Source organism: Eubalaena glacialis, chromosome 14 (genome assembly GCF_028564815.1).
Source record: "Eubalaena glacialis isolate mEubGla1 chromosome 14, mEubGla1.1.hap2.+ XY, whole genome shotgun sequence".
In the NCBI taxonomy this organism is placed as follows: Eukaryota; Metazoa; Chordata; class Mammalia; order Artiodactyla; family Balaenidae; genus Eubalaena; species Eubalaena glacialis.
In genome coordinates, this window is record NC_083729.1 from 63,635,672 (window position 1) to 63,661,008 (window position 25,337).

Genomic DNA, 25,337 nt, shown 5'->3' on the forward strand with positions numbered 1-25,337 from the left:
GATGGCGGTGGCAGCGGCAGCAGTGGCAGCAGCGGGGGAGGTGGCTGCAAAAAGGTTAGTGCTTAGCATGGGAGCAGCGGTGGGAGCAGGAGTGGGGGGGGCCAGAGCACAGGGGGAGCAGGGGAGGAGGTGAGGAAGAGCAGCTGGGTCAGATTCTACCTGAGGAGACACGTCCAGGCTGTGGGGGGAGACAAAACCGTGAGCCTCCTGGTTAATGCCAAGACTGGAAACTCCCCTGCTGAACACCACACCCCTGCCCCGCACCTGCCCGGGGAAGAGGTGCCACAATGCTCCCCGGGCTGGGCTCGGGGACGTGGGCCAGGGGACGGAGGGGAGACCCCGACGTGTACATGATGAGGCGTCACCCAAGGACGAAGGTTCTAGACAGAGCTCATCTGGTCCTCACACCAACCCCGAGGAGCAAGAATCCCACTTTACAGGAGGGATCCCAACGACTACCCCATGCTGACGACTACTCGAGGCCAGACTGACACCTGAAGAACCAACCAGAAAGCACCTGACATCCCTTTATGGACTGAGACACAGGAAAGAAAATACCAGCTGGCTTGGACAGGATAAAGAGACCAGAGAAAAGCAAGGCCCAGGTATTTGGCTGGATGAAGCCAGCACTACTAGAACCCAGCCGGTGCCCGACATTCTGACTCCTGAAACAGCCTGGGTTCTCCTGAGCCCTTGCACAAATGGGAGGTAATGACGGGGCTGTTAACAGGCATGACAAGGTGTCAGCTGGAGAGGACGTGGCCTTTTCACTTCTGGGAAGGGTACCATAACCGGCCAAGGAGGACAAGACACTGCTGAGGATGTCTGCTGTCAGGCATCCACCTGGCCTGGCACGTGGCAGGCAGCCTCCCTCACCAAGGGCACCCACGGGCCAGCCTTGGAAGCAACGCTGCTGGGGGGACAGAGGCTGGGATGTGGCAGCAGAGGCAGCAGCAGCAACTCTGGATGTCAGCAGGGGCCTCCCAGGGTCCCCCACACAGATCCCTGGCCCCCCTGGGAAATCCACTCCTTGATAATACACTCACACTCCCCAAGATACGTGCTGGCCTTCAGGTGTCCCCTCCAGGGTCTTCTTGGAGGGAGCATGTCCTGCACTTGTACCTTATCTACAGCATGCAGCTGACTTGAGGGGAATGGGAAGGAATAGACTCTAAAATTAGAGCTCTTGGCTTCCCCGGGACAACCCCAGGACACAGACCAAAGTCCAGAGAGACAGTGCAGGGGAAAAAGGGGGACCCAACACCCCTGCTTTCAGCAGTCTGACAATGGTTCGCGGCTCCTTGCAGCTGAGTCCAGACTTCAGTGGCCTGTCAGTGGCCTGGATTTGCCTGCTATTTGACCCCATCTTCAGCCCCCCTCTAAGCCCCAAGACCCCCATTCCTTGACCCCTGCCAGCCCAGGTGGAAACATCCTGAAGAACTCCTACACATCCATCTTCTCCACTCAAGCTGCTTCCTCCCATGGGGAAATGCTCGGGGCGAGCCCTGAGGTCCCAGAAGTCAGGCCTCACCAATCAGCCCACGAGGAACAATGGTTGGGGTAGGAGGGGCACCTATGGAAAGAGGCCCAGAAGTCTGGAGCCAGGATTCTTCCGGGAACCCAGGGGCCAGATGGAGCAGGTCCCACACAGAGCTGGGCAGAGGCAGGGCCCGCTCATCCGCAGACACCGGGGGCAGGCAGTGGGAAGGAGTCCAGTTCAACCAGCAGCACAGGCGGGCTACCCAGACAGGCTGGAGTCTATGAGCCCAGCCTCACAGGCGAGACACAGCCAGGTCCCACCCCTGGGTTTCTCTTAAGAATCTAGCTTCCAGAGACTCTCTTGATCCCGTTTCTGCCCGACAATAACTCCTGGCCAGGGTGGGCATAGAAAGTCCCATCCTCTCCCACCCCACCAGGGCTTCCCAGAACAGCTCTGCCTCTGCGGTCAAGGCACGGTAAAAACACCGAAAGAGGGAGGATCCTGGGCCCAGAGTCCCTGCACCTCCAAAGGCCCCTTCTCCCTTCATCGAGATACGTCTACCTTGGGGACCAAGGAGAGCAATGTACCACCACCATGTGGGTCTTGACCCTGCCCTCAGCCCACCCCCACCATTGGAGCACCCACTCCCGACACAGCCCAACCCTGCCTGCCGGCAGGACTCACCGCCCAGGAACAGGGCTGGGGGACTCTGAGCTGTCTCTCCCCAGTACCCTGTATGACAAGTGGACAGAGGGGTCTGATGGAAGCAGCTCCATCAACATTAAATAGCACCAAGCTTAGCTCTACGTCCCTCAGCCCCAGCCTGGCCCCACTCACTCCTACAGTCTTGCAGCAATCCGGCTGACTGTCAGAACCGCAGGGCAGGAGAGGGCAGGGGAAGGGCTGGGAGCCCCAGGCTCGGCTGGCAACCCTCCCCGCACTGGCTACCCAGAGGTGCACACAAACCCGTTGGTATGGAACCAGCAAAGGGCTTTCCCTGGAGGAAGGTGTGCCCCAGGTGCCAAGCCTGGCAGCCTCCCCAGAGCCAGCACAACCTCTGAGAGCCTCTTGTCCATCCCTCCTACGCAGTAACACGTCCCCCTGCCCCCGTGCCTCCCTCACCCTTGCTCAACATCAGGCGCACATTCTGAAAGTTCTTACTTTAAAAAGTCCCCTCCCGGGAACTCCCTGGCAGTCCAGTGGTTAGGGCTCCACACTTTCACTGCTGAGGGCCCAGGTTCAACCCCTGGTCAGGGGACTACCGTCCCACAAGCTGTGCAGCGTGGCCAAATAAAAAAAGAGTCCCCTCCCTACCATTCCACCTGGCACAGATCAGATCAGAGACACATTCCCATGTGTGGTTATCTTTGCAGGGTATGCTCAGAGGACAGAACCCACCACGCTAGCCCAGCACATTGCTGTCCCCCCGCCAAGCAGCAGGGGCTACAACATATGCTGACTTATCTTCTCTTTTAGGACCAAAAGTTGGGGAAAGAAATCAGAAGTCCAAATGTCTCTGCCCCTTCAACCTGACAGAATAAAACTTCAGGGCCTTACTGTTGCTTAAGAACCTTAGAGCAATTGGAGGAACCTGCCACTTAATACAGCTATCACCTGTTCCCTCCGACAGCCCCCCTTCTTCTTAAACACAGCCGTTGCTGGGTAACTCACTACACACCAGGACACCTCTGTAGCTAGGGGCCAGGTTTCACGAGTGAACAGCTAGCTCTTCCTTAGACTGAGATGAGCTATGTGTCCTTGTTATTTCCATGCATTGGTCCCAGAGGTGGCACGTGGATCTGCAAAGACTCTCCCACAGGCACTCCCTGAAAAGGCTAAAGCCAGCTTTTCAGGCATACCCACCCCAGCCAAAGTGCCTTCAGCCAGCCCTCCTAAGGCTCCATCTCCTGGTGTCTGTCTGAGATGTGCCCCGATGTCCAGGAAACATGACTGGACACATCCTCTCCCTTCATCTGGGCACAGTGAGGTGACACAGTGGGGCCCTGCATGCTCTAAGTAGGGAGACCATATAATTTATCTTCCAAACCAGAATGTTTTTAATAGAGTAAAGGGGCACTATTAACTATGCCAGGAAAACAGGCACAAACAGGATTCATGGCCACACTAACTCTAAGTCACTGGCACACATCACAGTTACGCATTTACACCACTGCGAACGCCGCTGAGATCCCCAGCTCTCTCGGCAGCCAGCGCACACTCCAGGCTCATCAGGACCTCACTGTTCACCACCTGGTGAGGGGCTGGGGCAGATGCAGAGACTGCTAAAGGCCACCACGATACACTTGCCTCTGTGCTGGGCCACGCTTTCCCCCAATTTTAAAAAATGTCTGTATCTAACACTCGATCTCCTACTGTGCACAAAGTTCTATGGTTAGTGTGAGGGGAGGGAACAGGGGAGCTTGAGATGACCTGCTCTCAGGAAGTTTATACATACCCTAAAAGGGTCAGAAAGGGACAGACACAAAGACAATTCGTTTTGGCACTGGCGGTTTTAACACACATGGTCTTGATGGTCCTAAACACACACTAAAGTGACCTGTGCTGCAGCTCAGGGTGAATGGCTCACAGCAGGGCTGGTGAGCAGGGATGAGTTCTGTGGCCCAAACCTCAACCACCCACTCCCCCCCACCCCCCGCCCACATGCTGGTGGGAGCTAGCGTAACAGTCATGGGACCTGGCAGATGAGGGACAGGTCAGGAGGAACAGGAGGACCATCTTCCTGGCCTCTCATACTCTGGTTCCTCCTCTCCCAGCTGCTGCCTTCTCCAACAGCAACAGTTTATTTTCTGGATACTGCGCACAGCACATACTGCTTCTGGCCTCTGCACGGGGCCTCAGTGCCATGTGGGAGCACTAGAGGGCGCCGCTGCCCTGCCTAGTGAGGAACACCCAGCAATCTGCAATGGCAGCCCCAGGGCAGAGGCACCCAAACCTCCGGGCCTGTGGACAGGATCCCCTTGGGTGTCTCGCAGCTACAGTTGGTCACTCCAGTTCTAGGTGTCCAACTTATGGCTTCCTGCCGCAAGTCAGCTCACCTCTTATTCTCTCCTCAAAAGCCCCAAGACCTCTGGGCAAGCACCAAGGGTGGTTTCTTCCAGGCCAGCCCTTCCCTCCGAGGCACACAGGGCCAGCGTGATGCTGACAGGGCTCAATGTCCAGGTCTCACACCTCTGCAGGCCAGGTCACTGCACCCCAAGAACAGTCCGTCCCACCCCGCCTGGACGCAAGGCCACAGAGCCTGCCCTTCAGCCACTGTAAGCAAATGGGTCCCAGGGAGGGCAGGAGGCCCCATCTGCCCTCCAACCTGCAGAGGACGAGCTCGGAATTCAAGTACGAGAAGGGCAAAACCCTCAGCTTCCTTATGTTCATCCATCACCCAACTTCTCTTGCCTCTGAAAGGCCATCAGGAGACATGGAGAAACAGAAGGAAAACAGAGGCTGTAAAAGCACCAGCAATGGCAACCGCAACATCACTGGGTCATGGCCTGCAGAGCTCTGAGTCCAAAGCCTGGCACTCGCCTAGAAACAGCCTCACAGAGAAATGTCCCCCACATCCATCCCACCCTGGAAGAGGCCCAGAGACACCCCATGGACAAGAGCACTGAGCCCATGGTCTGTGCCCCTCCCTCCACCACACCACCTACAATCTCTGAGTTGACACAGGGCCACCAGCTCAGCCTGGGCATCTGAGAAAGGCCCGTCCCCTTCTTCCTCTAGGCTGCAGGTAGCCAGCAGTTCCCCTGGGCTCCGGTGAGTAGGGCTGGGCAGTAGGGAACCGAAGCTGCTCCTAAGCAGGGGAGACATCACCCAGAGACGGATCCACCCCACACACCCATCTATGAGGCTGTACGGAGAGCTGCCAGATGGCCAGGGCTCAAATCTGAAAGGCCCTGCATTTCTCTCCCTGCTCCTCTGAGCAAACTCAGAATTTCACAGGGAAAGAGAAGAACCAGGACTTCAGGAGTACTCTCCCCTCTGCTGGGGAAGAGGTTTAGGGCCCCTCCCTCTGCCCTATCTCCTGGCCCTTTACCACTGCGCCCACTCTTCCCACCCCACCTCCGGCCCACATATCCACTGATGGGGACAGGCAGGCTTGCTGAGAGAACAGTAACGGCCGCCCTTGCCACACTGGCTGGGGTTGTCACAGATGCTCTTGTCCAGGGCTGGCCCTGGGCCCTTGGCAGCGGCGGGGGACACCTGCTCCTGGCCAAAGCCCGGAGCCCCTCCTTGGGCCCTGCTGGACAGTGAAGCAGCCTCCGCTGGCTCCAACTTACGAGGAGGTCAGAGGGCCAGGGTGAGGGCTAGGGAATCTGTCCCAGGCCTAGGCTGAAGGACTCCTGCATTCCTCTCCCAGGTGGGACTCAGCATATTCAAAACAGAGCAGCCGCCATCAGCACTTGCCATACCCCAAGACCAAGAGACACCAGAGAGGGCCAGAGCCCCAAGAGTCTCCAAGGACACAGGGTAGGTCACAGATTTCAGGGGAGCTGCCCACAGCCTCTGGCCAAGGCCGGGGAGCAACCGGGGGTGAGTGTATAGGGGAGGGGGTGGACAATTACTCAACTCCCATCTCTCAGAGAGAAGAGAGCACAGAGCCAGCTGGGACAGCTGGTGGGAAGTCATCTAGCTTCAGAAAGGGTGGGGGAAGTCTGAGGTGAGTCCTCGGTCCCCACCTCTCTACCTGCCAAAGCTGGGTGACCTTGAGGCCAGCGGGCAAGAGGTAGAGGCTGGGAAGCACAGAATTCATACAAACGGCCTTTCCTGCTTTTGTCCTATCCCTCCCCCTCCCTCAGGGGATGGGTGTGCCAACTCCGGAAGTGAGGCCCACAGGACCCCCAGAGCGCTGTGCCCTTCAACTCACCTGCGTCCACGTGCAGACAACAAGCCTCGGCTTAGGGAGACAGGGTTCCCTGCTCAACCATGCAAAGCCAGAGCCCCAGCAGCCTGCCCAAGGGTTCCATCCTGCTCCATCCTCCCTGCCCCGGGGTTCGGTGCAAACACCCCAGCATCCATCCCAGGGATCAAAGCTGGTCTTGCCAAAGACGTACCTGGGTTTCTGAGTTGGTTCCTTGGCTTCTCTCAAGCCAAACCAGCTACTTTTGGCCTTTTCCTCCCCACTGGACGAGTGGTGTGGGGAGGCCCCCAGAGTGGGAACCCCCTTCTCCCCCAGAGAGCCTCGGCGCCCCATCTCGCTCCGACTCAGCCCCTGGTGGTGATGGTGGAAAAGGCCCATCCGGGGCTTCCGCTCCTCCTTCCGGGCTCCCTCCTTCTCGGCCACAGGCTCAGAGGAGGCCACCATGGGTGTGGCGACCTGCACCGGCCTCCCCTCTGAGGGCCAGGCCCCCTCCTCCTCTCCAGAGCAGCGGGCCCCAACGGCCAGCACCTGCGGGCTTAGCTCCTCCTGTCCAGGCACCGCCTCTGAGCTGCCGGTGCGGCGGCTGCTTCTGCCCCAGGACTCGTCCGCAGAGCGCGGCCCCTCCTCAGAGGGCCGGGAGGAGACAGTGTGCTGGGGGCCGGCGGGAGGAAATGGGCCCGAGATGGAGCTGCGGTGCCGCAGGGGCCCCTGGGGCTCCTCACTGTAAATGTGGCTCCCGTTGACGCAGAGAGAGGAGCGGGAGGCCCCGTCAAGGTGGCCCTGAAGGTCAAGAAGGGCCCGGGGAGGAGCGGCGCGCACCTGGCTGGCCTCATCGCTGTAGGTCCTTTTATGGGTGAGCGACTTGGGGGACTGTGCAGAGTCCCTGCCTGGAAAGGAAGCACACGCCGAGTTAGAAGCCCGCTACCCGGCCCCCAGCCTTCCCTACACCTGAGGGGGGAGCCCGCCCTCCCCTCCCCTCCCCCCACCCCCCGCCCCGCACTCACCCCCCTCGGAGGACAGCCAGCTGCTGCGGCTGGGCGAGCGGGTGAGGAGCTCGGCCCCGGGGCCCTGGCAGGCCAGGCTCCCACTGGCTGAGGACAGGGTGCTGTCCGAGCCTAGCGAGGTGTTGGACTGGGTCAGGGAAGACTTTCGCAGCTTGTTGCGGAGGAAGAAGCCCTTGGCTTTGCCCATCTTGCTCAGGCTGCCCAGCTCGGGGTCCTCTAGGGCGCTGCTCGGGAGGATGGCAGAGGCGGATTCCAGGTCAAACTTCTTCTTGCCCTTCATCTTGTCCTTGATCTTCCTGAAGGGGGAGCGAGGCTTGTCCTTCACGGACAGGTCAAACATGCTGGCGCTGAGGTTGTTGCGCGTGAACTGGATGGTGACCTGGATCTCTCCACGCTCCTTCTCCTTCTTGCCTGCCTTCGAGTGCAGCTTGTACCACCTGTGAGAAGGGGGTGGCGGGGCTCTGGTCACAGGTAACTCTCAGAGCCCCTCTCTGCTTCGGGAGCCACGACAGCCTCCCCACACAGGCTTCTGCTCTGACACATAAGCCCTGCTGCCTTCCAGGCCACAGGAACAGCTAAGAAACTACCCACAACTTTTCCGTGATGAAGTAAACCACATCCCGCGTAAGGGAAGCTCTTCGGTACTACCAGGCAGGGCAGCCAAGTGACCCTCCTGCCCCGGCACCTTCCCTGGAGCTCAGAGACCTCCCCTGCCCCAGCCCCCCACATATGAAACTCTGAGACCCAGAGCAGCAAGGCCGGGTCTGGGAGGAACCCTTTCAACTCCAGGCCCCAGGTACAGACGCACCTACCCACATTTTCCCGTTTACATCGTCTCCTTTGCCTAGTCCCAGCCTAAGCTCTGCTCTGAGCCACCAGTGAGTCCAGGGAAGAACAGTTCACCCAGAGGCCCAGGGCCAGGAACACTAGTGCATGTACACACACACACATACCTCACCCGCTCATTTACTCACCCCAAGCCCCGCCGGGAACACCTCTGCAAGCTGGAAGAACAGACAAGAAGGCATAAAGGGGCCTTAAGCAAGAGACCCAGGGAAGGGAAAGAGCGCTCACTCATCTGTAAGCATCGACCGTGTGTTACAAAGGAATGTGGGGGTGCTCATCTCCCTTCCATTTACACCTCACAACAAACCTGGGATCTTACAGATCAGGAGGTCAAAGCTCTGTGGTGAAGTAACTTATCCAAGAACAAGCAGCCAGGAAGGAGACTCTAATTAATAATAATGTATTGCTATTGGCTCATCAATCATAACAAATGTACCACACTAATGTAAGAGGTTAATAATAGAGGAAACTAGAGCAGGAGGGGGTGTGAGGGAATATATACGGGAGCTCTCTGTACTTTCCACTTGTTTTTCTGTAAACCTAAAACTAAAACTAAACTCAATATATTAATTAAAAAAAGAAGACACAGTGAGCACACAGAGAACACAATGAGCAAGAAATCATGAAAGAAACAATACAAGAAAGTTCTCCTGAAGGACATGAGCACCACCACAGAAGGGCCCACAAGCATGCAGCATAATGAACACGGAAAGACCCAGCCAGCAGGGATCACTGCAAGGTTTCAGAGCACCAGGTATAAAAAGGAGACCCTAAAGGTTTCCAAAGAGGGGAGACAGGTTTGTACATTCGGGAATTAGAATAGCATCAGGTCCTCATGAGCAACACTGGGCACCATATGGAGTCATGCCTTCAAAATTCTGAGGGAAAAGCTTCCAGCATAGAATTCTGGACTCAGCCAACCAAGCATGAACGTGGAATAAAGCCTGGTGGAGGTGGTCAAATTGGTCACTGAAGGGCTCCAAGTCCCTCAGAGGATACACACACCACACCCCACACAAACACTACACACTGTACCACACCCCACACGCCTCAGTCCATGCTATGGGGGTCATCTCCCACCTAGGATCTGCTCACCCCGCAACACCAGCTCCTTGAGCTTCTCACGGACATTAAGTGGGAGATCTTTTGTATGAAAGTCCCTGCACATCCAAATGTCCAGAATTAAGTCACTGCAAGGGCTTGGTAGTGGTGGTAGGTTTAAATGCTGTGACTTTAAAAAAAAGAAAGAAAAGAAAAGGTCTTCCCAGGGACACTTCCAATTGCATCCCTTTGGAAGAGTCCACCATGACTAACCTCTTGGGTGCCCATTGCGGGCTATGCACCCAGCCTCTGCTTGGGGACCACTGGATGGCCTGAGTGAAGGGAGCCTGGGCTGTTGGTTTTCCCTCCCAAACCCGAGAGACCGCCCCCTGGTAAGGCTGGGTCAGGAGAGACGGTGGCACAAGCAGGGAGGGCGGAGGGCTGTGCTCAGAGGGTGTGTGGGTGTTTCCGTGCTGCTCTCGTGATAAGCAGGCACAGGGAGGAAAGATGGGGGAGGAGGGGCAGGGAGCGGGGAAGAGAGCTGAGAGACAGACTGACGGGATGCGTGTGAGGATGTGTCTGGAGGCACGAGGAGACATTTAATAGAAAGACAAACCAGCTAGCATCAACATCCTCACGCCCCTGCTTTCACAACCCAACGTCCACTTTGGGCCTGACCCTTTAACTCTTTCAAGGCCAAGTCACCTTGCCCAAACCTGGGCTGGGCCTCATTTAGCACAGAAAGATTCTGGGAGGTGGGGCAAAGAGAAGTATATGGACTCCAGCCGCAACCCCACCAAGCCCTGAGCGACGGGAATCCGCACGCACAGACATCCTTCACTTGGGCATAAGGTCAGGGGTCCTGAGCCCCAGCTGGTCACACTCCACACACCACAGCAGTAACAGTGGTTATCTCTGCGGGGTGAGGTTGCAGGGAACTATCACTTCCTGCATTGCCTATTTTTGTCCTGTTTGAATTTTTTAGAAGAGCCATATATTACTGTCGTAATAGGAAAAAGAGCCAAAAGAAAATTCCCGTTCCTATCTTATCCTCTCAGTTGGCTGAGACAGAATGGGCTCCTCGCCTCTGCCTCCGACCCCTCGATGAAAGAGGATGCATTACATTACTAGCCCAGCTGAGGCTCAGGTCCTCGGCCCAAAGGATCCTTGTCCCCTGCCCTTCCCAACCCCCTCCCCATAAGGTCACTGCTGCTTCTCCTGCTCTTCCCCAGGGAATTTGGGGTTCTTCTCTGGACTTGCTTTTCAGGGAGGCCAGGAGGGAAAAGAAGACTTTCCTCACCATTTTCTGAGATTCCCCCATCCAGAGCGGAGTGAGGCTGAGAATGGCTGGGACCTGCCTCTGAACCCTCAGTCACTGTCGCCATCTGTCTCCCTATCGGTCAGGGGCAGGACTCATTGGACCCCGCCAGCTACTTGGAGCAGGGCTTCTCCCAGAAGTGTGACAGGCTGAGATGGCAATGGCAAGGCCACACAACCAACAGCTTGTGGACAAAGGCCTGTCACTCCCATCCGTGGCTGAGACCTGGCCAAAACCAATTAGGATTTGACCACGGCCTCAGCACATATCTAGATGGTGGCTCACGAGACGGACTTATCTTCAGAGCCCTACAGCTGCGGCACCCGAACCTGCATGTATCAGTGTGGGATTTCTTTTTTATCTATTCATACTAAGATACAACCTAAAACCTACTGAATTAGAAGGGCCAGGCCTAGAAATCTATATTTTAAGGTGGAAGGGAGTACCTCCTCAGGTGACTGAATTCACCAGACCCCGTGTGAGAACCACAGTAGGATGGTCCCCTGCCTGCTCTACATCACTTCATGGATCAGAGGCCAACTTTCCCTCCACCTGGGTGCATCACCAAGGACACTCAGTTGTTACACAGAAGAAACCTGCGTCTCTCCCCTGCCCAGCCAAGGCTTGCCTTCCGAAGTCCACTGAACCCACTTCTTCTGAGAGAACTGACCCTAGAAACGCTCATCCCTCCCCCGCTCCCCCCAACCTGGGACAAATTATCAAAGGAACACACACATGGGGGAGGGCCAGGCATCAGTAAGTACTTTCTATGAAAAAAAGAGTGCTAAAATGAACAAGGCCTCTGTTCCACAAAGCTGCTTCTGAAACAGCACTCACCAGGACAGGAAGAAGGACGGTGATTCTGCCCCAGTACAATTTCCCTGACACCCACTCAGCTCTCAAAGCCTAGATTCTTCGGCCCCGACAGCATGTATAACAACAACCTGCACATCCTTCACTGCAGGTACTGAACTGTTCCACCTACATGGCACCCACCTCAACCCTTGCACTGTCTGAGCACCTGAACTCTCCAAAGCCCAGGAAGCGTGTGCTCAGGAAACAGGTTTTGACAAAGATGATCATTATCTGGGACTTGTCCCAGGTATGACTGCAGCCAAGACATGCTCCATCAGGAAAGGAGCAGTAAGAGAGAATTCCTTGCGTGTAAGAGGTATGTGCCGCTACAGACGCTGCTCTTCAGGAGTGACGTACAACGGCGCTTCTCAAATTGCAAAGTACAAACGGATCGCTGAGTCTGGCAAAAATGCAGATTCTGATGCAATGGGTGCAGATGGGCCTGAGAGGCTCCATTTCTACCCAGCTTCCAGGGGATGCCAGGGCTGCTGGCCTGTGGACCACACCTGAGAGGCAGGACAAATGACTGGTGCTAGAGAATCAGCAGAGCTAGACTTACTGCATGCTCACTGTGTGCCAAACTCTGTACCTCTTTTACTATCCACACAGTCCAGGAGATGAGGTCCATTATCCCCACTATGTGGATGAGGAAACTAAGTTACAGAGAAGGTTTGTGACTTGCCCAAGGTCAAACAGCTAGTAAGGGATACAGTCGGGACTTGAACATGAAGATGCCTGACTCCCAGCCCACGTTCTTAACCTTCAAGGGACAGCATTTGTCATCAAGCTGAATGCAAACGTTGGGCCTCCGGACACCCTGAGAGGACAGAGGCTGGAAAAGGTACACCACAGAGGCCCAAAGAGGCAAGGAGGTGGCGTATGAAGTCCAGAACCCCCTTCAAAGGGTTGGCACAATCCCAGGAGGATGGAGCCCTGAAAGGTCACTAAGGGAAGCTCGGGGTTTTGTCCTGTCCCCAGGCCATTAAAACCATGTCTGAGAGCAGTCAAGCCTCCCCCAGCAGATGCAGAACCACAGAAAAGCTCTAAAAGGGCCCTTGCTCAGCCATCGTACCTTCCCCAGGCTCCCTCTGCCTGACAAAGTTCAGCAGGCCCAGTGTGGACTTAGGAGCCCTCAGCCTCCTACCCTACGGGACCAGCCCCACCCCCACCCTCTGCAGGGGCAGAGGACAAAGGGGGGATAAAGGGAGGAGGTAGTTGCCTCACCTGTTACCAAGATTATGGCCCTAGTTATTCCTGCTAGTGGGGCTCCCAGGCCCACCATACCCAGCTCTCCACCCATTTCTCAGTAAACCGAGCTGGGCTAGCTAACAGCTGCCACATAATATAACTGAAAAAGCTCAACACTCTGAGAAGCAGACCTAGGGCAGATGTCAAACACACACATGTAAGTGCCAGGTGGCTCCTGTCACTCTGGGGGTGCTGGGCCCTTGAGAGCCACAGGCCCAGGCACACACCTGACTTGTCTCCAGTTCTTATTGAAATTGGTCCCCTTAAAACTGAGTTAACCTGCTGAGTTTATGATTAATCTCTCTATCCAAAACTTTATTCCCTTCCTTGTCCTGCCCCTGTTTCCCTCAGGATTGAGGAGTATCAAAGAAAAAGAGAAACTGAAACCAAGCAGGACTCTGCGGGGCCTTCTGGGACACAAAAGCCCCTCTGTGCCCCCTGTTTCTTGTTTGTAGAAGAAAAAAAGGCTTTAGTCTCCTAGGCCTTCCCTGAATTCCAAAGAGCAGACTCAAGTAGTTAATGATTAGAACAACAGAGCCGCAAGACTTCAGGAGTTCCTCCAGAAGGGATGTAGATAACAATCTGATGCCTATCTTTGAGATGTTCTGCAGAAACTAAGACCCCTCCCCAACCCGGTAGAGGATGGTGACGACTTGCTGACCACAAGCATGTAGACCCCAGACTGGTTGGAACCAGAAGGTTGATGACTGAGATTCCCAAAACATCATCCTGTTACCTCACCACCAACTAACCAGAAGAAGGTCCATGAGCTAATCAGGCATCCTACGACCCTCTCCCCTAGCACAGTCTTTAAAAATCCTTGCCTGAAAGCCATCAGGGAGTTCAGGTCTTTTGAGCATGAGCTGCCTATTCTCCTTGCTTGGTGCCCTGCAAATAAACACTGTACTTTCCTTCACCACAACTCAGTGTCAGTAGATTGGCTTTGCTACGCGTCAGGCAAGCAGACCTGAGTTCGGTTCGGTAACATTATCAGTGCAAAGTTCAGCTTAAGATCCAAATAATGGTGCCCCTTCCTAAGCCTCCACACATCATTTATTTCACACCCCTAACCCAGGAACCATCCTTGTCTCTTTTTCCCCCTCACACCCCACATCTAAACTTAGCTCTACCAACCAATCATACCCAGAATTCAACCCCTCTCACCACTGTCACCCTATAGTACAGTCCACCAACATCTCCCTGCAGAACATTACAGTTCCCTGCTTACCTGCCTCCCTGCCATCCATGCTTCACCCAGCAGGTAGGTGAAACTGGAGCACATCACACCCGACTCCTCAGCATGGCAGAAAGGGCTCATCCTTTGGGTGCCGGCTCTTCTGATTCTCTGCATTTCTCATCCCACACTGGCCTTCAGTGTTCCCATCTCCAGCGAACTGCTCTTGCTTTTCCCTCTGCCTGAGACACAGGCCCAGATCTTCAGGCCACAGTTCACTCACTTACTCACTCACATCAGGTCTCAGTTCATCTGAACCTCCTCAGTCTTCCCTGAGTACCCCAACTACAGCTGCCCCTTATCCAGTTTATTTCTTTAGCATAATTAATACTACCTGACACAGGGTGTGTGTGTGTGTATGTGTGTGTGTGTATCCCACACAGTAAAATGATGTATGTATACATGGCTGTTTAATGTCTGTCTTCCCCTGCTCTACAGGCAGGAACTTTATTCTGCTCGTCTGTGTGTCACCAGACTTAAAATAGTGGACACTCAAATATATTTTCAATGAACTAACAAATTAATCTATGAATTAACTTAGCAACTTGTTTGTCCCTGTTCACAACTGAACAACTGTGTAATGTTTCTATCATCACAAACCCACAGGTCTTAACCGTGAGACCAGAAGCTCCCAGAGCAAAGAGGGTGCCCCCTGTCCCCAAAAAGAGCCTCCTGAGGAAGGAGCCACGTGCCAGGCTTCATGGGGACAGACGGTTCCAAAAGGGCACCTTCTTCAACCCTGAAGCCCTCATCCCCCATTCCTGAGCAAAGAATCTCAGTAACTTCCCTGACAGAATACACCAACCAGATCTGGGAAGTGCCCACTTCCTGAATGGAGGGCAGGTGTTGACCCCACTCTAGCCCATCACTAGGGCACTAATCTTATCACCATTAACAACCATACCTCTCTTTTAGCACCTACTGTGTGCAGGCGCTATACTAAGCACTCAACACACCAAATCAGATCCCAGTCATCCTCTTAACAGCCCCAGGAGGCAGGTGTGGGAAGCAGACCTCGAGAGTGGCTCCAGCATGGACTCTGGAGCCAGGCTGCCTGGCGTAAGCCCCAGCCCACCACACGCCAGCTGTGCGACCTGGAGTGGGTCACCCAGTCTCTCTATGCATTTCCACACCTGCCTATAAAATGGGGGTAATGGGTGTCCAATCCCCTCACAAGACCACTCTGACAATTGCATAGATTACATGTGAAGCACTCAGAACAGGGCCTGGCACACAGAAAGCGCCACACAAATGTTAGTTCTTATATATTTTTGCAGATGCAAACACTAGGGCAGAGAGAAGTCCATAGGGTTAAGTCAGATGCTTCTTTTTAGTACACAGGGAACCAGGATTTGAACCCAGGCTCCCTGTCTCCAGGGCCTCCAGCCTTGATCACTGCACTAGAATGCCTCCCTCTGCAAGTACAACACACCACATACCCGGGCCCAGAAACCCCATGTCCCTGCCCAACCAAAGGATTTCTCTAAAACAGGGGGTCTGTGTTAGACAGGAGAAAAATTACATCTTTATTTCCCCTAATCTCTAACTGAAATTTAGTATTTCTTTCAATTATGAATTTTTGCAACAGTAGTGGTACAGCAGCAGTACCTATGAATAAGTCACCAAGAGAAACCGATATTTTCATACCACATTACAGTTGCTGCAGATGTCGCAAAATATTGTTTATACTCATCACTACTTTGAACTTTAAAGTTACAGGTTTCCCCTGCTATCCAAAAGTGGAGCATTCCTATGAAACCTTTTGTAAGCTGAAATGGCATAAAGTGAAGAAGCAGTTACCTTAGGACACATCTTGCTAACGGATGCACAAAATAAATAAAGATAAAGCACAGACGCTTACAGATACAGTTCAAAGCTAAGGCAAGGGCTTGATGTGAGGTGCTGAATGTAGTTCCCAGAGAAGGAGCTGGGCGGTGCCACTCTCACTGCTTGGGATGCGCTGCCTCTGTAAGGCTCACTGCAAAACACACGCTCGAGTGCACGTCTTCCCCTTCCTGCCCCAACGCACGGCTCCCAGGCTGAGATCTCAAATCAGATGACAGATACTGCACTTCATGTCCCACTGGGTATGAGAGGGCCTTGCAGGGGCCTGGTAAGGGGCGAGAAACTGGCCAAAGGCCCTGCGGCTCCCGAGCGTCACGCCACAGTGCTCAGTCTGACCCTCAAACACTCTGCATGCCAATGAAGGTGACTCCGGAGAAACAAAAACAGCTGGGTGCACCTGCCAGTCAGGGAGCAGGCTGCTCCTGTAGCTTGTTTTCCTCATGTCCCCAATACCACGATCTCCAACTTAACTGGGCTGGTGCTCACCTGGGCCTTACCTGCTATGGCCATAGCCCACCAGGTCTGTAGCTTCTCTCTTCTGGCCGTGGCTGCCCTGGCCTCTTCAGAGACAGGTCTTACCTCAGGCTAGGGAACAGCTCCCACCATGCTGCGGGTGACGGGCTTGCAAATCTGACAGTTGTAGGAATTGAACCCCACCCCAAGACAAAGGAAGCCAAGAGGCACTGAGAAGACAGTTGTGCTGCCCAGTGTACTGGCTGGAGAATCTTCTAGAATGAAAAGTGAAGAACCAACGTGAAGGAAAGACATACTGATCCATTTCTCCTTTCCTGGCCTCACTCTCCCCATCCAGCTTCTCTAGGGAGTCAGTACAAATAGGGGCTGCAGGGTTCCAGAGGGGAAGAGACTGCAACTCAAAAAGTAGATGCTGGGGAAAACTCTAGGAGAAGACACCAAGATATCTGTCCATAATGTTCTGATGGACATAACAGTCTAACCCAAATTCCTAATCCAGGCCGGCCAGCTATCAGCCACTTCAAGCAACGCTGTACTGATGAAATCATTTGCTCTCAAAAGGCCTGAAGCCTTCAGAGACTGTTCACCCTGTCCCCGTTTCCCCAGGCTCCCAAGGCCCCGCAATTTCTGCTTTGGCAGAAACCCATCAGCTACAATGTGGGATGTTCTCAAGGACAAGTGATTCAGCTCCTCCATCAGGTAAGGGTATGAAACAAGAGGGAACTGTTACCCTGGGAGACTTAACAACCAGGCACAGTACAGGAGGGAGCCCTGTTTGGATCCTGATTCAACAAACCACCTATGAAGAGATAGTTCTGATATTAAGGGAATTTAAATATGGACTGGATATTGATTGGATGGTTATTAAGGAACTGTTGATTTTGTGTGTGTGATACAAGCATCATGATTATGTTTTTTAAAAAGCACCCGTGGGGCTTCCCTGGTGGCACAGTGGTTAAGAATCCGCCTGCCAAGGCAGGGGACACGGGTTCGAGCCCTGGTCTGGGAAGATCCCACATGCTGCGGAGCAACAAACCCGTGCTCCACAACTACTGAGCCTGCACTCTAGAGCCTGCGAGCCACAACTACTGAGCCCGTGTACCACAACTACTGAAGTCTGTGCGCCTAGAGCCCGTGCTCCACAACAAGAGAAGCCACTGAGATGAGAAGCCCGCGCACCGCAACGAAGAGTAGCCCCCACTCACTGCAACTAGAGAAAAGCCCGTGCACAGCAACAAAGACCCAGCGCAGCCAAAAATAAAATAAATAAATTTGAAAAAAAAAAAAAAGCACCCGCATCTGTTGGAGATGGTTGGAAACACGTATTGACTCATCTATACTCCCCTTCTGGTCCCACTTGAGACTAACAGGGTCTTTCTATTAGATCCCTGTGGAGGTCAGCGGGTAGCCTTTGGCCAGGACACAGGCTTTTTTCTCCCTGTCCTATGACTGAGCCCTGCTCCTGGTTGAATCCCTGAGCCTTGTGCTAACTATCTACTCATCTCCGTAGCCTTAGCACAGGGCGTGGCATGTGAGATCCTGACAGCCCATCCTGACACTCACAAAGTCTCAGAGGCACAGGGAACTCACCACTGAAATCCCATGCAACCAGAGGAGGCCTCAGCCAGGCTCAAAACGTTTCCCAAGTATTTGCCAGAATAAGAAAGGGAGTGTCCTCGAGAAGCTTACATCTTGGTGGGGAAATAAGACAGCCACGTAAATAAAGGAAGAAGGTGATTAACACCACAAAAATGCACAGATAAAATGCACAGGAAGGTTAAAGGGAAGACAATTTCGGGAGGAGTAGTGAAGGACAAGATAAAAGAAATTTTCACATATTGAGATATAGGGAGGTCATTCTGGCTTATCTATGAGTTAACTTGAATCTTATGCTAACTAAAATAGCCTGTTTGTGGCCTATCAAACATACATTGTACATCTGCTTTAATTATTAGAGAAAAGGACACACTGACAGAAAGTAAAGAATGTCCATTCTTTAAAAATAAAGATTAAATGCTTATCTTCCTGGGACACCAATGCTGGTACTCCTTTGATAAGACTCCTTTCCCAGGTGCAAGGCCATGCTGACTTGCTGTGTACATGATGCTGATCTCTGTGTGTGTGTGTGTGTGTGTGTGTGTGTGTGTGTGTGTGTGTGTGTTCTCTTGAAATGTACAGTATCCCTGACTTATTTAATGTTCTTTGTTCTGACAAGAACTGTGCTGGAAACCATGCTTCTCCGGAGAAGTTTCTCAGAGTAATCTGGGAAGTGGGCATCCAGGCTAGTCCTCAGTTTGGCTCAAATAAAACTCTTTTCTTTTCTTATTATAGGTTGCTTATTGATGATTTTCGTTCACAGATGTAACATTCATCCTGGGCCTTGAACAATGGGTCAGGAGGCAAGGAGGCAGGTGAAGAGACATTCCAGGTGGGAGGAACAGAATACACAGATGCCCAGGGCTGGAGAGGTGAAGATGGGCAGAAAGGTGCTTTGGAGCAGAGGAGACTGCCCCAAACATCATGCTAAAGAGCTGTAGCCTTATTCTGGGCCTGGAAGAGCACTACAGGGTAGGAAACAAGGATAAGACCTATGGCTGCTGTGCTGTAGGAAGAGCCCAGGACAGCAGGGAAAGGGGCAGCAGAGAGGCAAGGCAGCAGAAACCAGCACAGAGCCGGCCAACCCAGGACAGGTCCCACGGCCAGGCTGACCCAGGCAACTCCTTGTGCCTCAGCAGTTATTTCTCATCACAAATTAATAAACTGGCATTCTGGCTTACAAAAAAGCTGTAGCAGCTATGCGAACAGTCTAGAGGAGATGTTTTAAAAAAAAAAAAAAAAACTGCCTAAACTAGGACAGGAGCAATGGGGAAGGTAGGAGGGGCCGGAGTGCCCTTCTCCAAGTGCCCCTCTTCGTCCCCTGCAGTGGCACTCAGGCAGAGCCACTCCACCTGTGCTCTCACTGCTTACTGACTGCACAAAATGTTACTCACCTTTGATGCCCCCCAACCCAGGGAAAGGGCCTGATATATGGAATACCTTCTAACACCTGCTGGATAAATGAGATGGCATTGGCAGGGCTTAGCTTCAGTACCAAAAATAAGTGGAAAAAAAATTATTTTAAAGGAATAGTGGAAAAACGCAAGGGCTGGAAGACAGGAGACCCAGGTTCTAGTCCTGGATCTGACTTACAAAGTGGCTTTCAACCACCCACTTCACCTCTGTAAAAGAAGGGTGATAAAATAAGCCAGTTAGGGGCAGGGAGAAATGTCAACTAAAACTGTATTACATGGAGTTTGAAGAGACAGCTGGAAAAGCCTTTTCCCCAGAGGCTCCTCCATCTAGATGCCTTCCCTCCTCTCAGGCAGTCCTCCTCACACACGATCAGATAGGAGATGTGTGGGCCGCAGGCCAATCCCTTATGGCTCACAACCTCACCCTGCCTTTGATTTGGTATCGATGGTAAAACTGCAAGCCAGACACAACTGCAGGAGAGGACAGTGCCTCTTATCAGGCCTCTTATCACCTACTCTGGCTCTGTGCCGGCACCAACAGTCCTTGGAGCCCAGAACCATCATTTCATTAGTTACCCCTGGCTCCATGGGCATGGCTTGCTCAGCTCCCCTCAGACCCCAGCCAGGACCAGCCTCCCTCCCTCCTGGGCACAAACATCTCAGCCAGTCCTCATCCCTCCTGCTGCTGTAGGCTCCAAAGGTTTGTCTCTTTGTCTGCTTGCCTCGGACAGAGGCCAGGGACCCATGCCTGCTTGGAGACAAGTCTAACCACACAGCAATAGAAGTATGTATAGTTGAAAGCATGATGTACGGAAAAAGCACTGGGCTTGGGAGGTTAGAAATCTGGTTGCCACTAATGAATCATGTGACCTTGGATCGGTCATTCCACTCCTGAGACCGCAGTCTTGATATCAGTAAAAATGGGGGTCACCCTCCCTGCTCTCAGGCAAGAAGGAAGTGAGGTGATGCTGGGAAAGCACTCTGAAAAGTAGGCCAACCCACATGTAAAGATTTGGGTTTATTGTCTGTCAGGGCCTTTTATAGGCTGTCATCAGCCCCCTGGGAGCGAGGTGGCCCAGGACCAAAGAGTGATGACCCTGCCCAAGAGAAAGGAGAAAACCAGCAGGATGACCTCTCCCAGGGGAGACAAGGGAATAAGGAAGAAATTCTACTTAACCAAACTCCCCTCCCCAGTTTGCTCCTAGCCCCATATTCACCCCAAACAGGGTCTTGAGTCACGGAGGACAAAACTAAGTAGTGGCTGTCTTCCTGCCAGGGTCTCAGTTCAGACTTGAAACAGGTGGGGAGAAGCAATAATATCCCTGTGTGGAGAAGCCAGACTTATCATAGGTACAGACCTGTGTGTGTGAAGAAGGCTGCACTTGTGCAAACACAATGGGAGAGGGAGAAGAAATCTATAACACATTGGCTTTTAAAAGCATATAAGAACTGGTAATGTTGACTGCTTCTGAAGAGAGGAGCTGGGTGACTCAAGGTCGGGACAAGGGAGATTTCTCACTGTGTACCCTATGTATCTTTAGAATTTTGAACCAGGTAAACTACTCAAAAAGAAATAAGAGGGCTTCCCTGGTGGTGCAGTGGTTAAGAATCCGCCTGCCAATGCAGGGGACACGGGTTCGAGCCCTGGTCCGGGAAGATCCCACATGCCACGGAGCAACTAAGCCCGTGCACCACAACTACTGAGCCTGCGCTCTAGAGCCCGCGAGCCACAACTACTGAAGCCCGCGCGCCTAGAGCCCGTGCTCCGCAACAAGAGAAGCAACTGCAATGAGAAACCCGCACACCACAACGAGGAGTAGCCCCCGCTCGCTGCAACTAGAGAAAGCCCGCGCGCAGCAACGAAGACCCAATGCAGCCAAAAATAAATAAAGAAATTAATTAATTTAAAAAATAAAAATAAAAATAAAAAGTAAAGAAAGTCAGGTTGTTTTGCTGAGAGAGGCACATAGGAAACTAAGCTTGGCTCCCCTCCACTCCCTCTCTTGGCTCAGCCCCACCACACTCACCTTCCCTTCCTTCCCTCCCTTCTGGGTCTCCCTCCCAGAAACTCACCCAGCCCCCACCACGCCCCACCTGTCATTCAAGGTCCAGACTCCTACAGGCAGCCCACCCTGATCACTCCAACCCTGGTGAGTTGGTCCTTCTTCTGACCCTTTCCTTCTCTCATATTTTGTATATGCTGCTTTGTTGGTTAATTATCCTTCCTGGGTTAAGTCTTGTCTCAAACATATTTTTGCCATTCTACGGAAAGGGCTATATATTTTCTTTCTCATGTTTCCTCCAAATCCCTGACCTAGGCACAGTGGTTGCCCACTAATTGCTTCCTAGATGTTGAACAAAAGAAAGGGGAAAAAAAAAAAAAAAAAGCAAACCACTGCATGACCGTAGGAAGAGGAATGGATGGCTCAGAGTGTTCTGTCACAGTAAAACAAGCATGTGATTTCTTGGGAAAGGTCAGGAAGTCTTGTATCTGTTGATGATCCCAAGCCCAGTTCTACTGCACAAGCCAATGGGAGCAAACCTCCCTGGGGTGGGGGGGCGGTGCCCGGGGCCAAGGCAGAGCTTTCCAGGCCTCCCCCAGCTCCTGTGAGACAGTCTAGTGGCAGTGATACCCTCTTTCCCAATGTACCAGGCAACACCCCCATCCCCTGAGAAAGATATGACCAGACATGGAGCTGCAGACTGAATGCACTTACCCCTACCAGCCAAGGCCTCACACAGGAGAAGCAGGTCATGCTTCCAGAGCCCCCAAGCCTAACCACAGAGATGCGCTTTGGGGAGGAGAGAGGAACCCTAAGGAGGGCAGCTGCTGAGCACCAACTTCCATGCAAAGCTGAATCCTGGGAAACATGAGAGAAGACTCAGATGGGTGTTACAGCATGGTGGTGAAGAGCACAGAATCAGGAGCCAGGCTGTCTCGGTACAAATCCTGACTGCCATGTGCTGTGTGCCTTTAGAAAAGCCACTTTAGGGCTTCCCTGGTGGTCCAGTGGATAAGACTGTGCCTTCCAACGAAGGGGGTGCGGGTTCGATCCCTGGTCCGGGAGCTAGGATCCCACACGCCCTGCGGCCAAAAAACCAAAACATAACACAGAAGCAATATTGTAACAAATTCAATAAAGACTTTAAAAATGGTCCACATCAAAAGAAAAAATCTTAAAAAAAAAGTCACTTCACCTCTATGTGCCTCAGTTTCGTCACTCGTTGAACACAGTAACAATACCTACACCTCCAGAGGTTGCTATAAGCTGATGTAAGTCAAATCCTTAGGACAGTGCCAGCACCTAAAAAGGGCTTAATAAATGATATGCTAGACAAACAAGGCAATGACAATCCTCCAAAAAGGAGTGCTACACGCTGTCCATAGGGGAACTCAGAGAAGGTGGGGTGGCAGACGGGATCTCTGATGGCCAGCCTGACAGGCCCGGTGTACATCTCCTCCTCAGGGAGGCCTTCCCTGACCAGAGCTGAGCGCAGGGCTTCCGTCTGCTCTGAGCACCTCCAGTGCTCCCTGGCTAGGCCCCAAAGTACGGCAGCTGGCTATGGCCCTTCCTCCAAATGTGGGGGTCCGTCCTCCTAATAAGACTGCACCCTCTGGGCGTGTGGGCTGGTGTGTCCATGTCCTCCCCTCCTTTGAACTTCCCACCCAACCAGTGGCCTCTGCCCAGGCAGAAAGGTCTGTGGATTAGGCATCCCTCCAGGTCTCAGAGAAGCCCCAAGCCTCCCTCCCCCTCCCAGCTGAAATGTCCCTCTCTCCCTAAAAACCCTCAGGCACTTCCACAGAAACCTTGGGATGCACTCAGTTTTCCAAATGCCATCTCTTCCTTATCCCAAATTCGACAGCTCTTCAGGCTGTCAGGGCCTAAGAGAAACCACACAGAGCCCCACCCTCCCTAACTGCTGAGTAGCTGAGAGCCTGTCACTCCCCCTCCCCAGCCTCAATTTCCACACTTCTAAGCACTCTTCCAGTTCTGACATCAGAATTCCATGATTAAGGGCTGTGCTTCCCCTCGCCACCCCCAGGGTCAGCTGAAGGTCAAGGTGGCCCGTGACAAAGCCCCTCCCTGCAACTCTGCCGCGCTGCTTCCTGGGAGCTGAACTTGCTTATCCTACTCACTGTGGAGAGACCTGGGCCCAGGGCCACCCCCACAGGCCAGCTCAGTAAGGGCAAAGCCATCAGACTCTTCCTTAACAGGACTGCCAAGTGCATAAAGGACCCACATCACAGACTTATTTTTATTACTTGGCTGTGGGGAAGGGCAAAGCTTCTTCATGACCACACTATTTTGCAGAGGTCGGCCCTGCACAGGAAAAAATAGGGTACTGATTCCCAGAGAGCACACAGAGCTCCTGTCATTGTGTTAATTATCTGTCCCAGCACAGGGTGGGAAGGGCAGGGGAAACATCTGGACGAGGCCAGACCAGCCATTTAGCGCCGCTGGAGAGTGCGTCACAGCACCAGGGTGGCAGCAATAAAAAGAGGGTAGACAGCCCCCATCAGAAGAAAGGGACAGCCCTCAAGGTCGCTAGGATGGAGCTCTGCTGAGTTGCGCCTGTCCCTGGCTGCCTGCAGGGAGGGGAGAACGGGGCCAGATGCAGAGGGAAGGGGAAGCCGCTCAGTCTGACGGCGGAGTCACTCCCCACTCCCCAGACGCTGCTGCTCAAGCAACCCCAGATAAAAACTGCCCCATAACTCAGGGAGATGCAGCCTCCATCCTAACTACTGCTCTTAAGTACAGCCACACCCTTCCCGGTGGCCAAAGCAGACTTCCCCAGCAGCCAGGTCAGGGGTTGGAGCAGGAGCCAAAGCCAAGGACCCTCGTGGCCTCAGCTGCTTCCTGAGGAGCAGTCACATCTGGAAACATGATAAGGCTGTGGGTCATGCACCATCTACCTACAACAGTAATGCACAGGCCATCTGGAGGCTAAGGGACAGATGGAAGCCCTCAAAGACCATGCCCACCTTAGGTCTACCTTAGGCCAGCAGGCTGCATTCGCCTCAGCTGCCTCTCCCATTGCCCCCAAGCCCACCCTCCTGGAGGAGGTCTCAGGCCACCACCACCAGCCAGGCAGAAAGCTCTGGTCTCCAACCTAAGTCCTCCTCAGCCACAGGCCTCCCATAGGCCCTCATAAAATCAATGAGACAGGTCTGACCAGGGCTGACAGAGCCTCTTAGGGGGCCACACTTGCAGCCTGCCCATGGTCATGTTTTAACCCAAACTGAGCCCACAGACTTGGCCTTCCCAAGGGGCCAGACTCTAACCATCCATCCAACAGGCCCAGGAAGGGGGCTATTTACAGAAGGGACCATTTTACTCCATACGAGCACACACTGGGGAGTACTATGGATGGTGCTGAAGTAAAAACCAGAAAGGACGCATCTAAAGAAGCTAAAGAGGGAATTCCCAGGCGGTCCAGTGGTTAGGACTCGGCGCTTTCACTGCAGGGGCCCGGGTTTGATCCCTGGTTGGGGAACTAAGATCTTGCAGGCAGCACAGCATGGCCAAATAAAGAAAGAAAGAAGCAGCTCTTGGGATTTTGAGACCCATGATGATCCGTGTATGGCTTTACTGAGGGGAGATGGTTATAATTAGTTTCCTTGTGTATTACATTACATGTTGTTTTGACAATTTTCTCTTCAATCAGTTGGAAGCCTCCAGTGAAATCCCTCACCTCAAAGAGCACCCCACTAACAAAGGAGCTTCGGGGGCTGTTGAGGCACCTAGAACCCCAGCCCCCATCATCACCACCCTCACATAAGGAGGGCCCTGAGAGTAGCCCAACACTAATATCTTGAAAGCTTGCTATGTGTCTAGAATGATACTAAGGCTTTTAGAGATGCTGTCTTATTTAATTTGTACAACTCTATGATTGTTATCATGTGTTACCTTTTCAGAAATGAGGAAACAGGTTAAGTAACTTGCCTGCTAGTAAGTGATAGAACTGGGAGTGAAACCTCAGTCTCCACGTTCTTAAACACTATGCTGCCCTGCCACGGAGGACAGCTGCAGAGCTGCAAGCTGATCTGAGCGTGGCTTCAGAACTGCAGAGACCTCACAAGACGAGCCCCAATTCTCAAGCGTC

At 53.2% G+C, this 25,337-nt stretch overlaps 1 protein-coding gene across 2 annotated transcripts in view; it reads right to left on the bottom strand.

Moving 5' to 3' along the window:
* The window catches only part of RAB11FIP5 (RAB11 family interacting protein 5), a 36,448-nt gene that overhangs the window by 7,853 nt on the left and 3,258 nt on the right, over positions 1 to 25,337 (bottom strand). For both annotated transcript variants that reach the window (XM_061168677.1, XM_061168678.1), the window contains exons 2-3: positions 7,361 to 7,797; positions 6,550 to 7,243 (exon numbers count right to left, since the gene is read on the bottom strand). In XM_061168677.1, the coding sequence (XP_061024660.1) occupies positions 6,550 to 7,243; positions 7,361 to 7,797 (1,131 nt within the window). The remainder of the gene's footprint in view (positions 1 to 6,549; positions 7,244 to 7,360; positions 7,798 to 25,337) is intronic.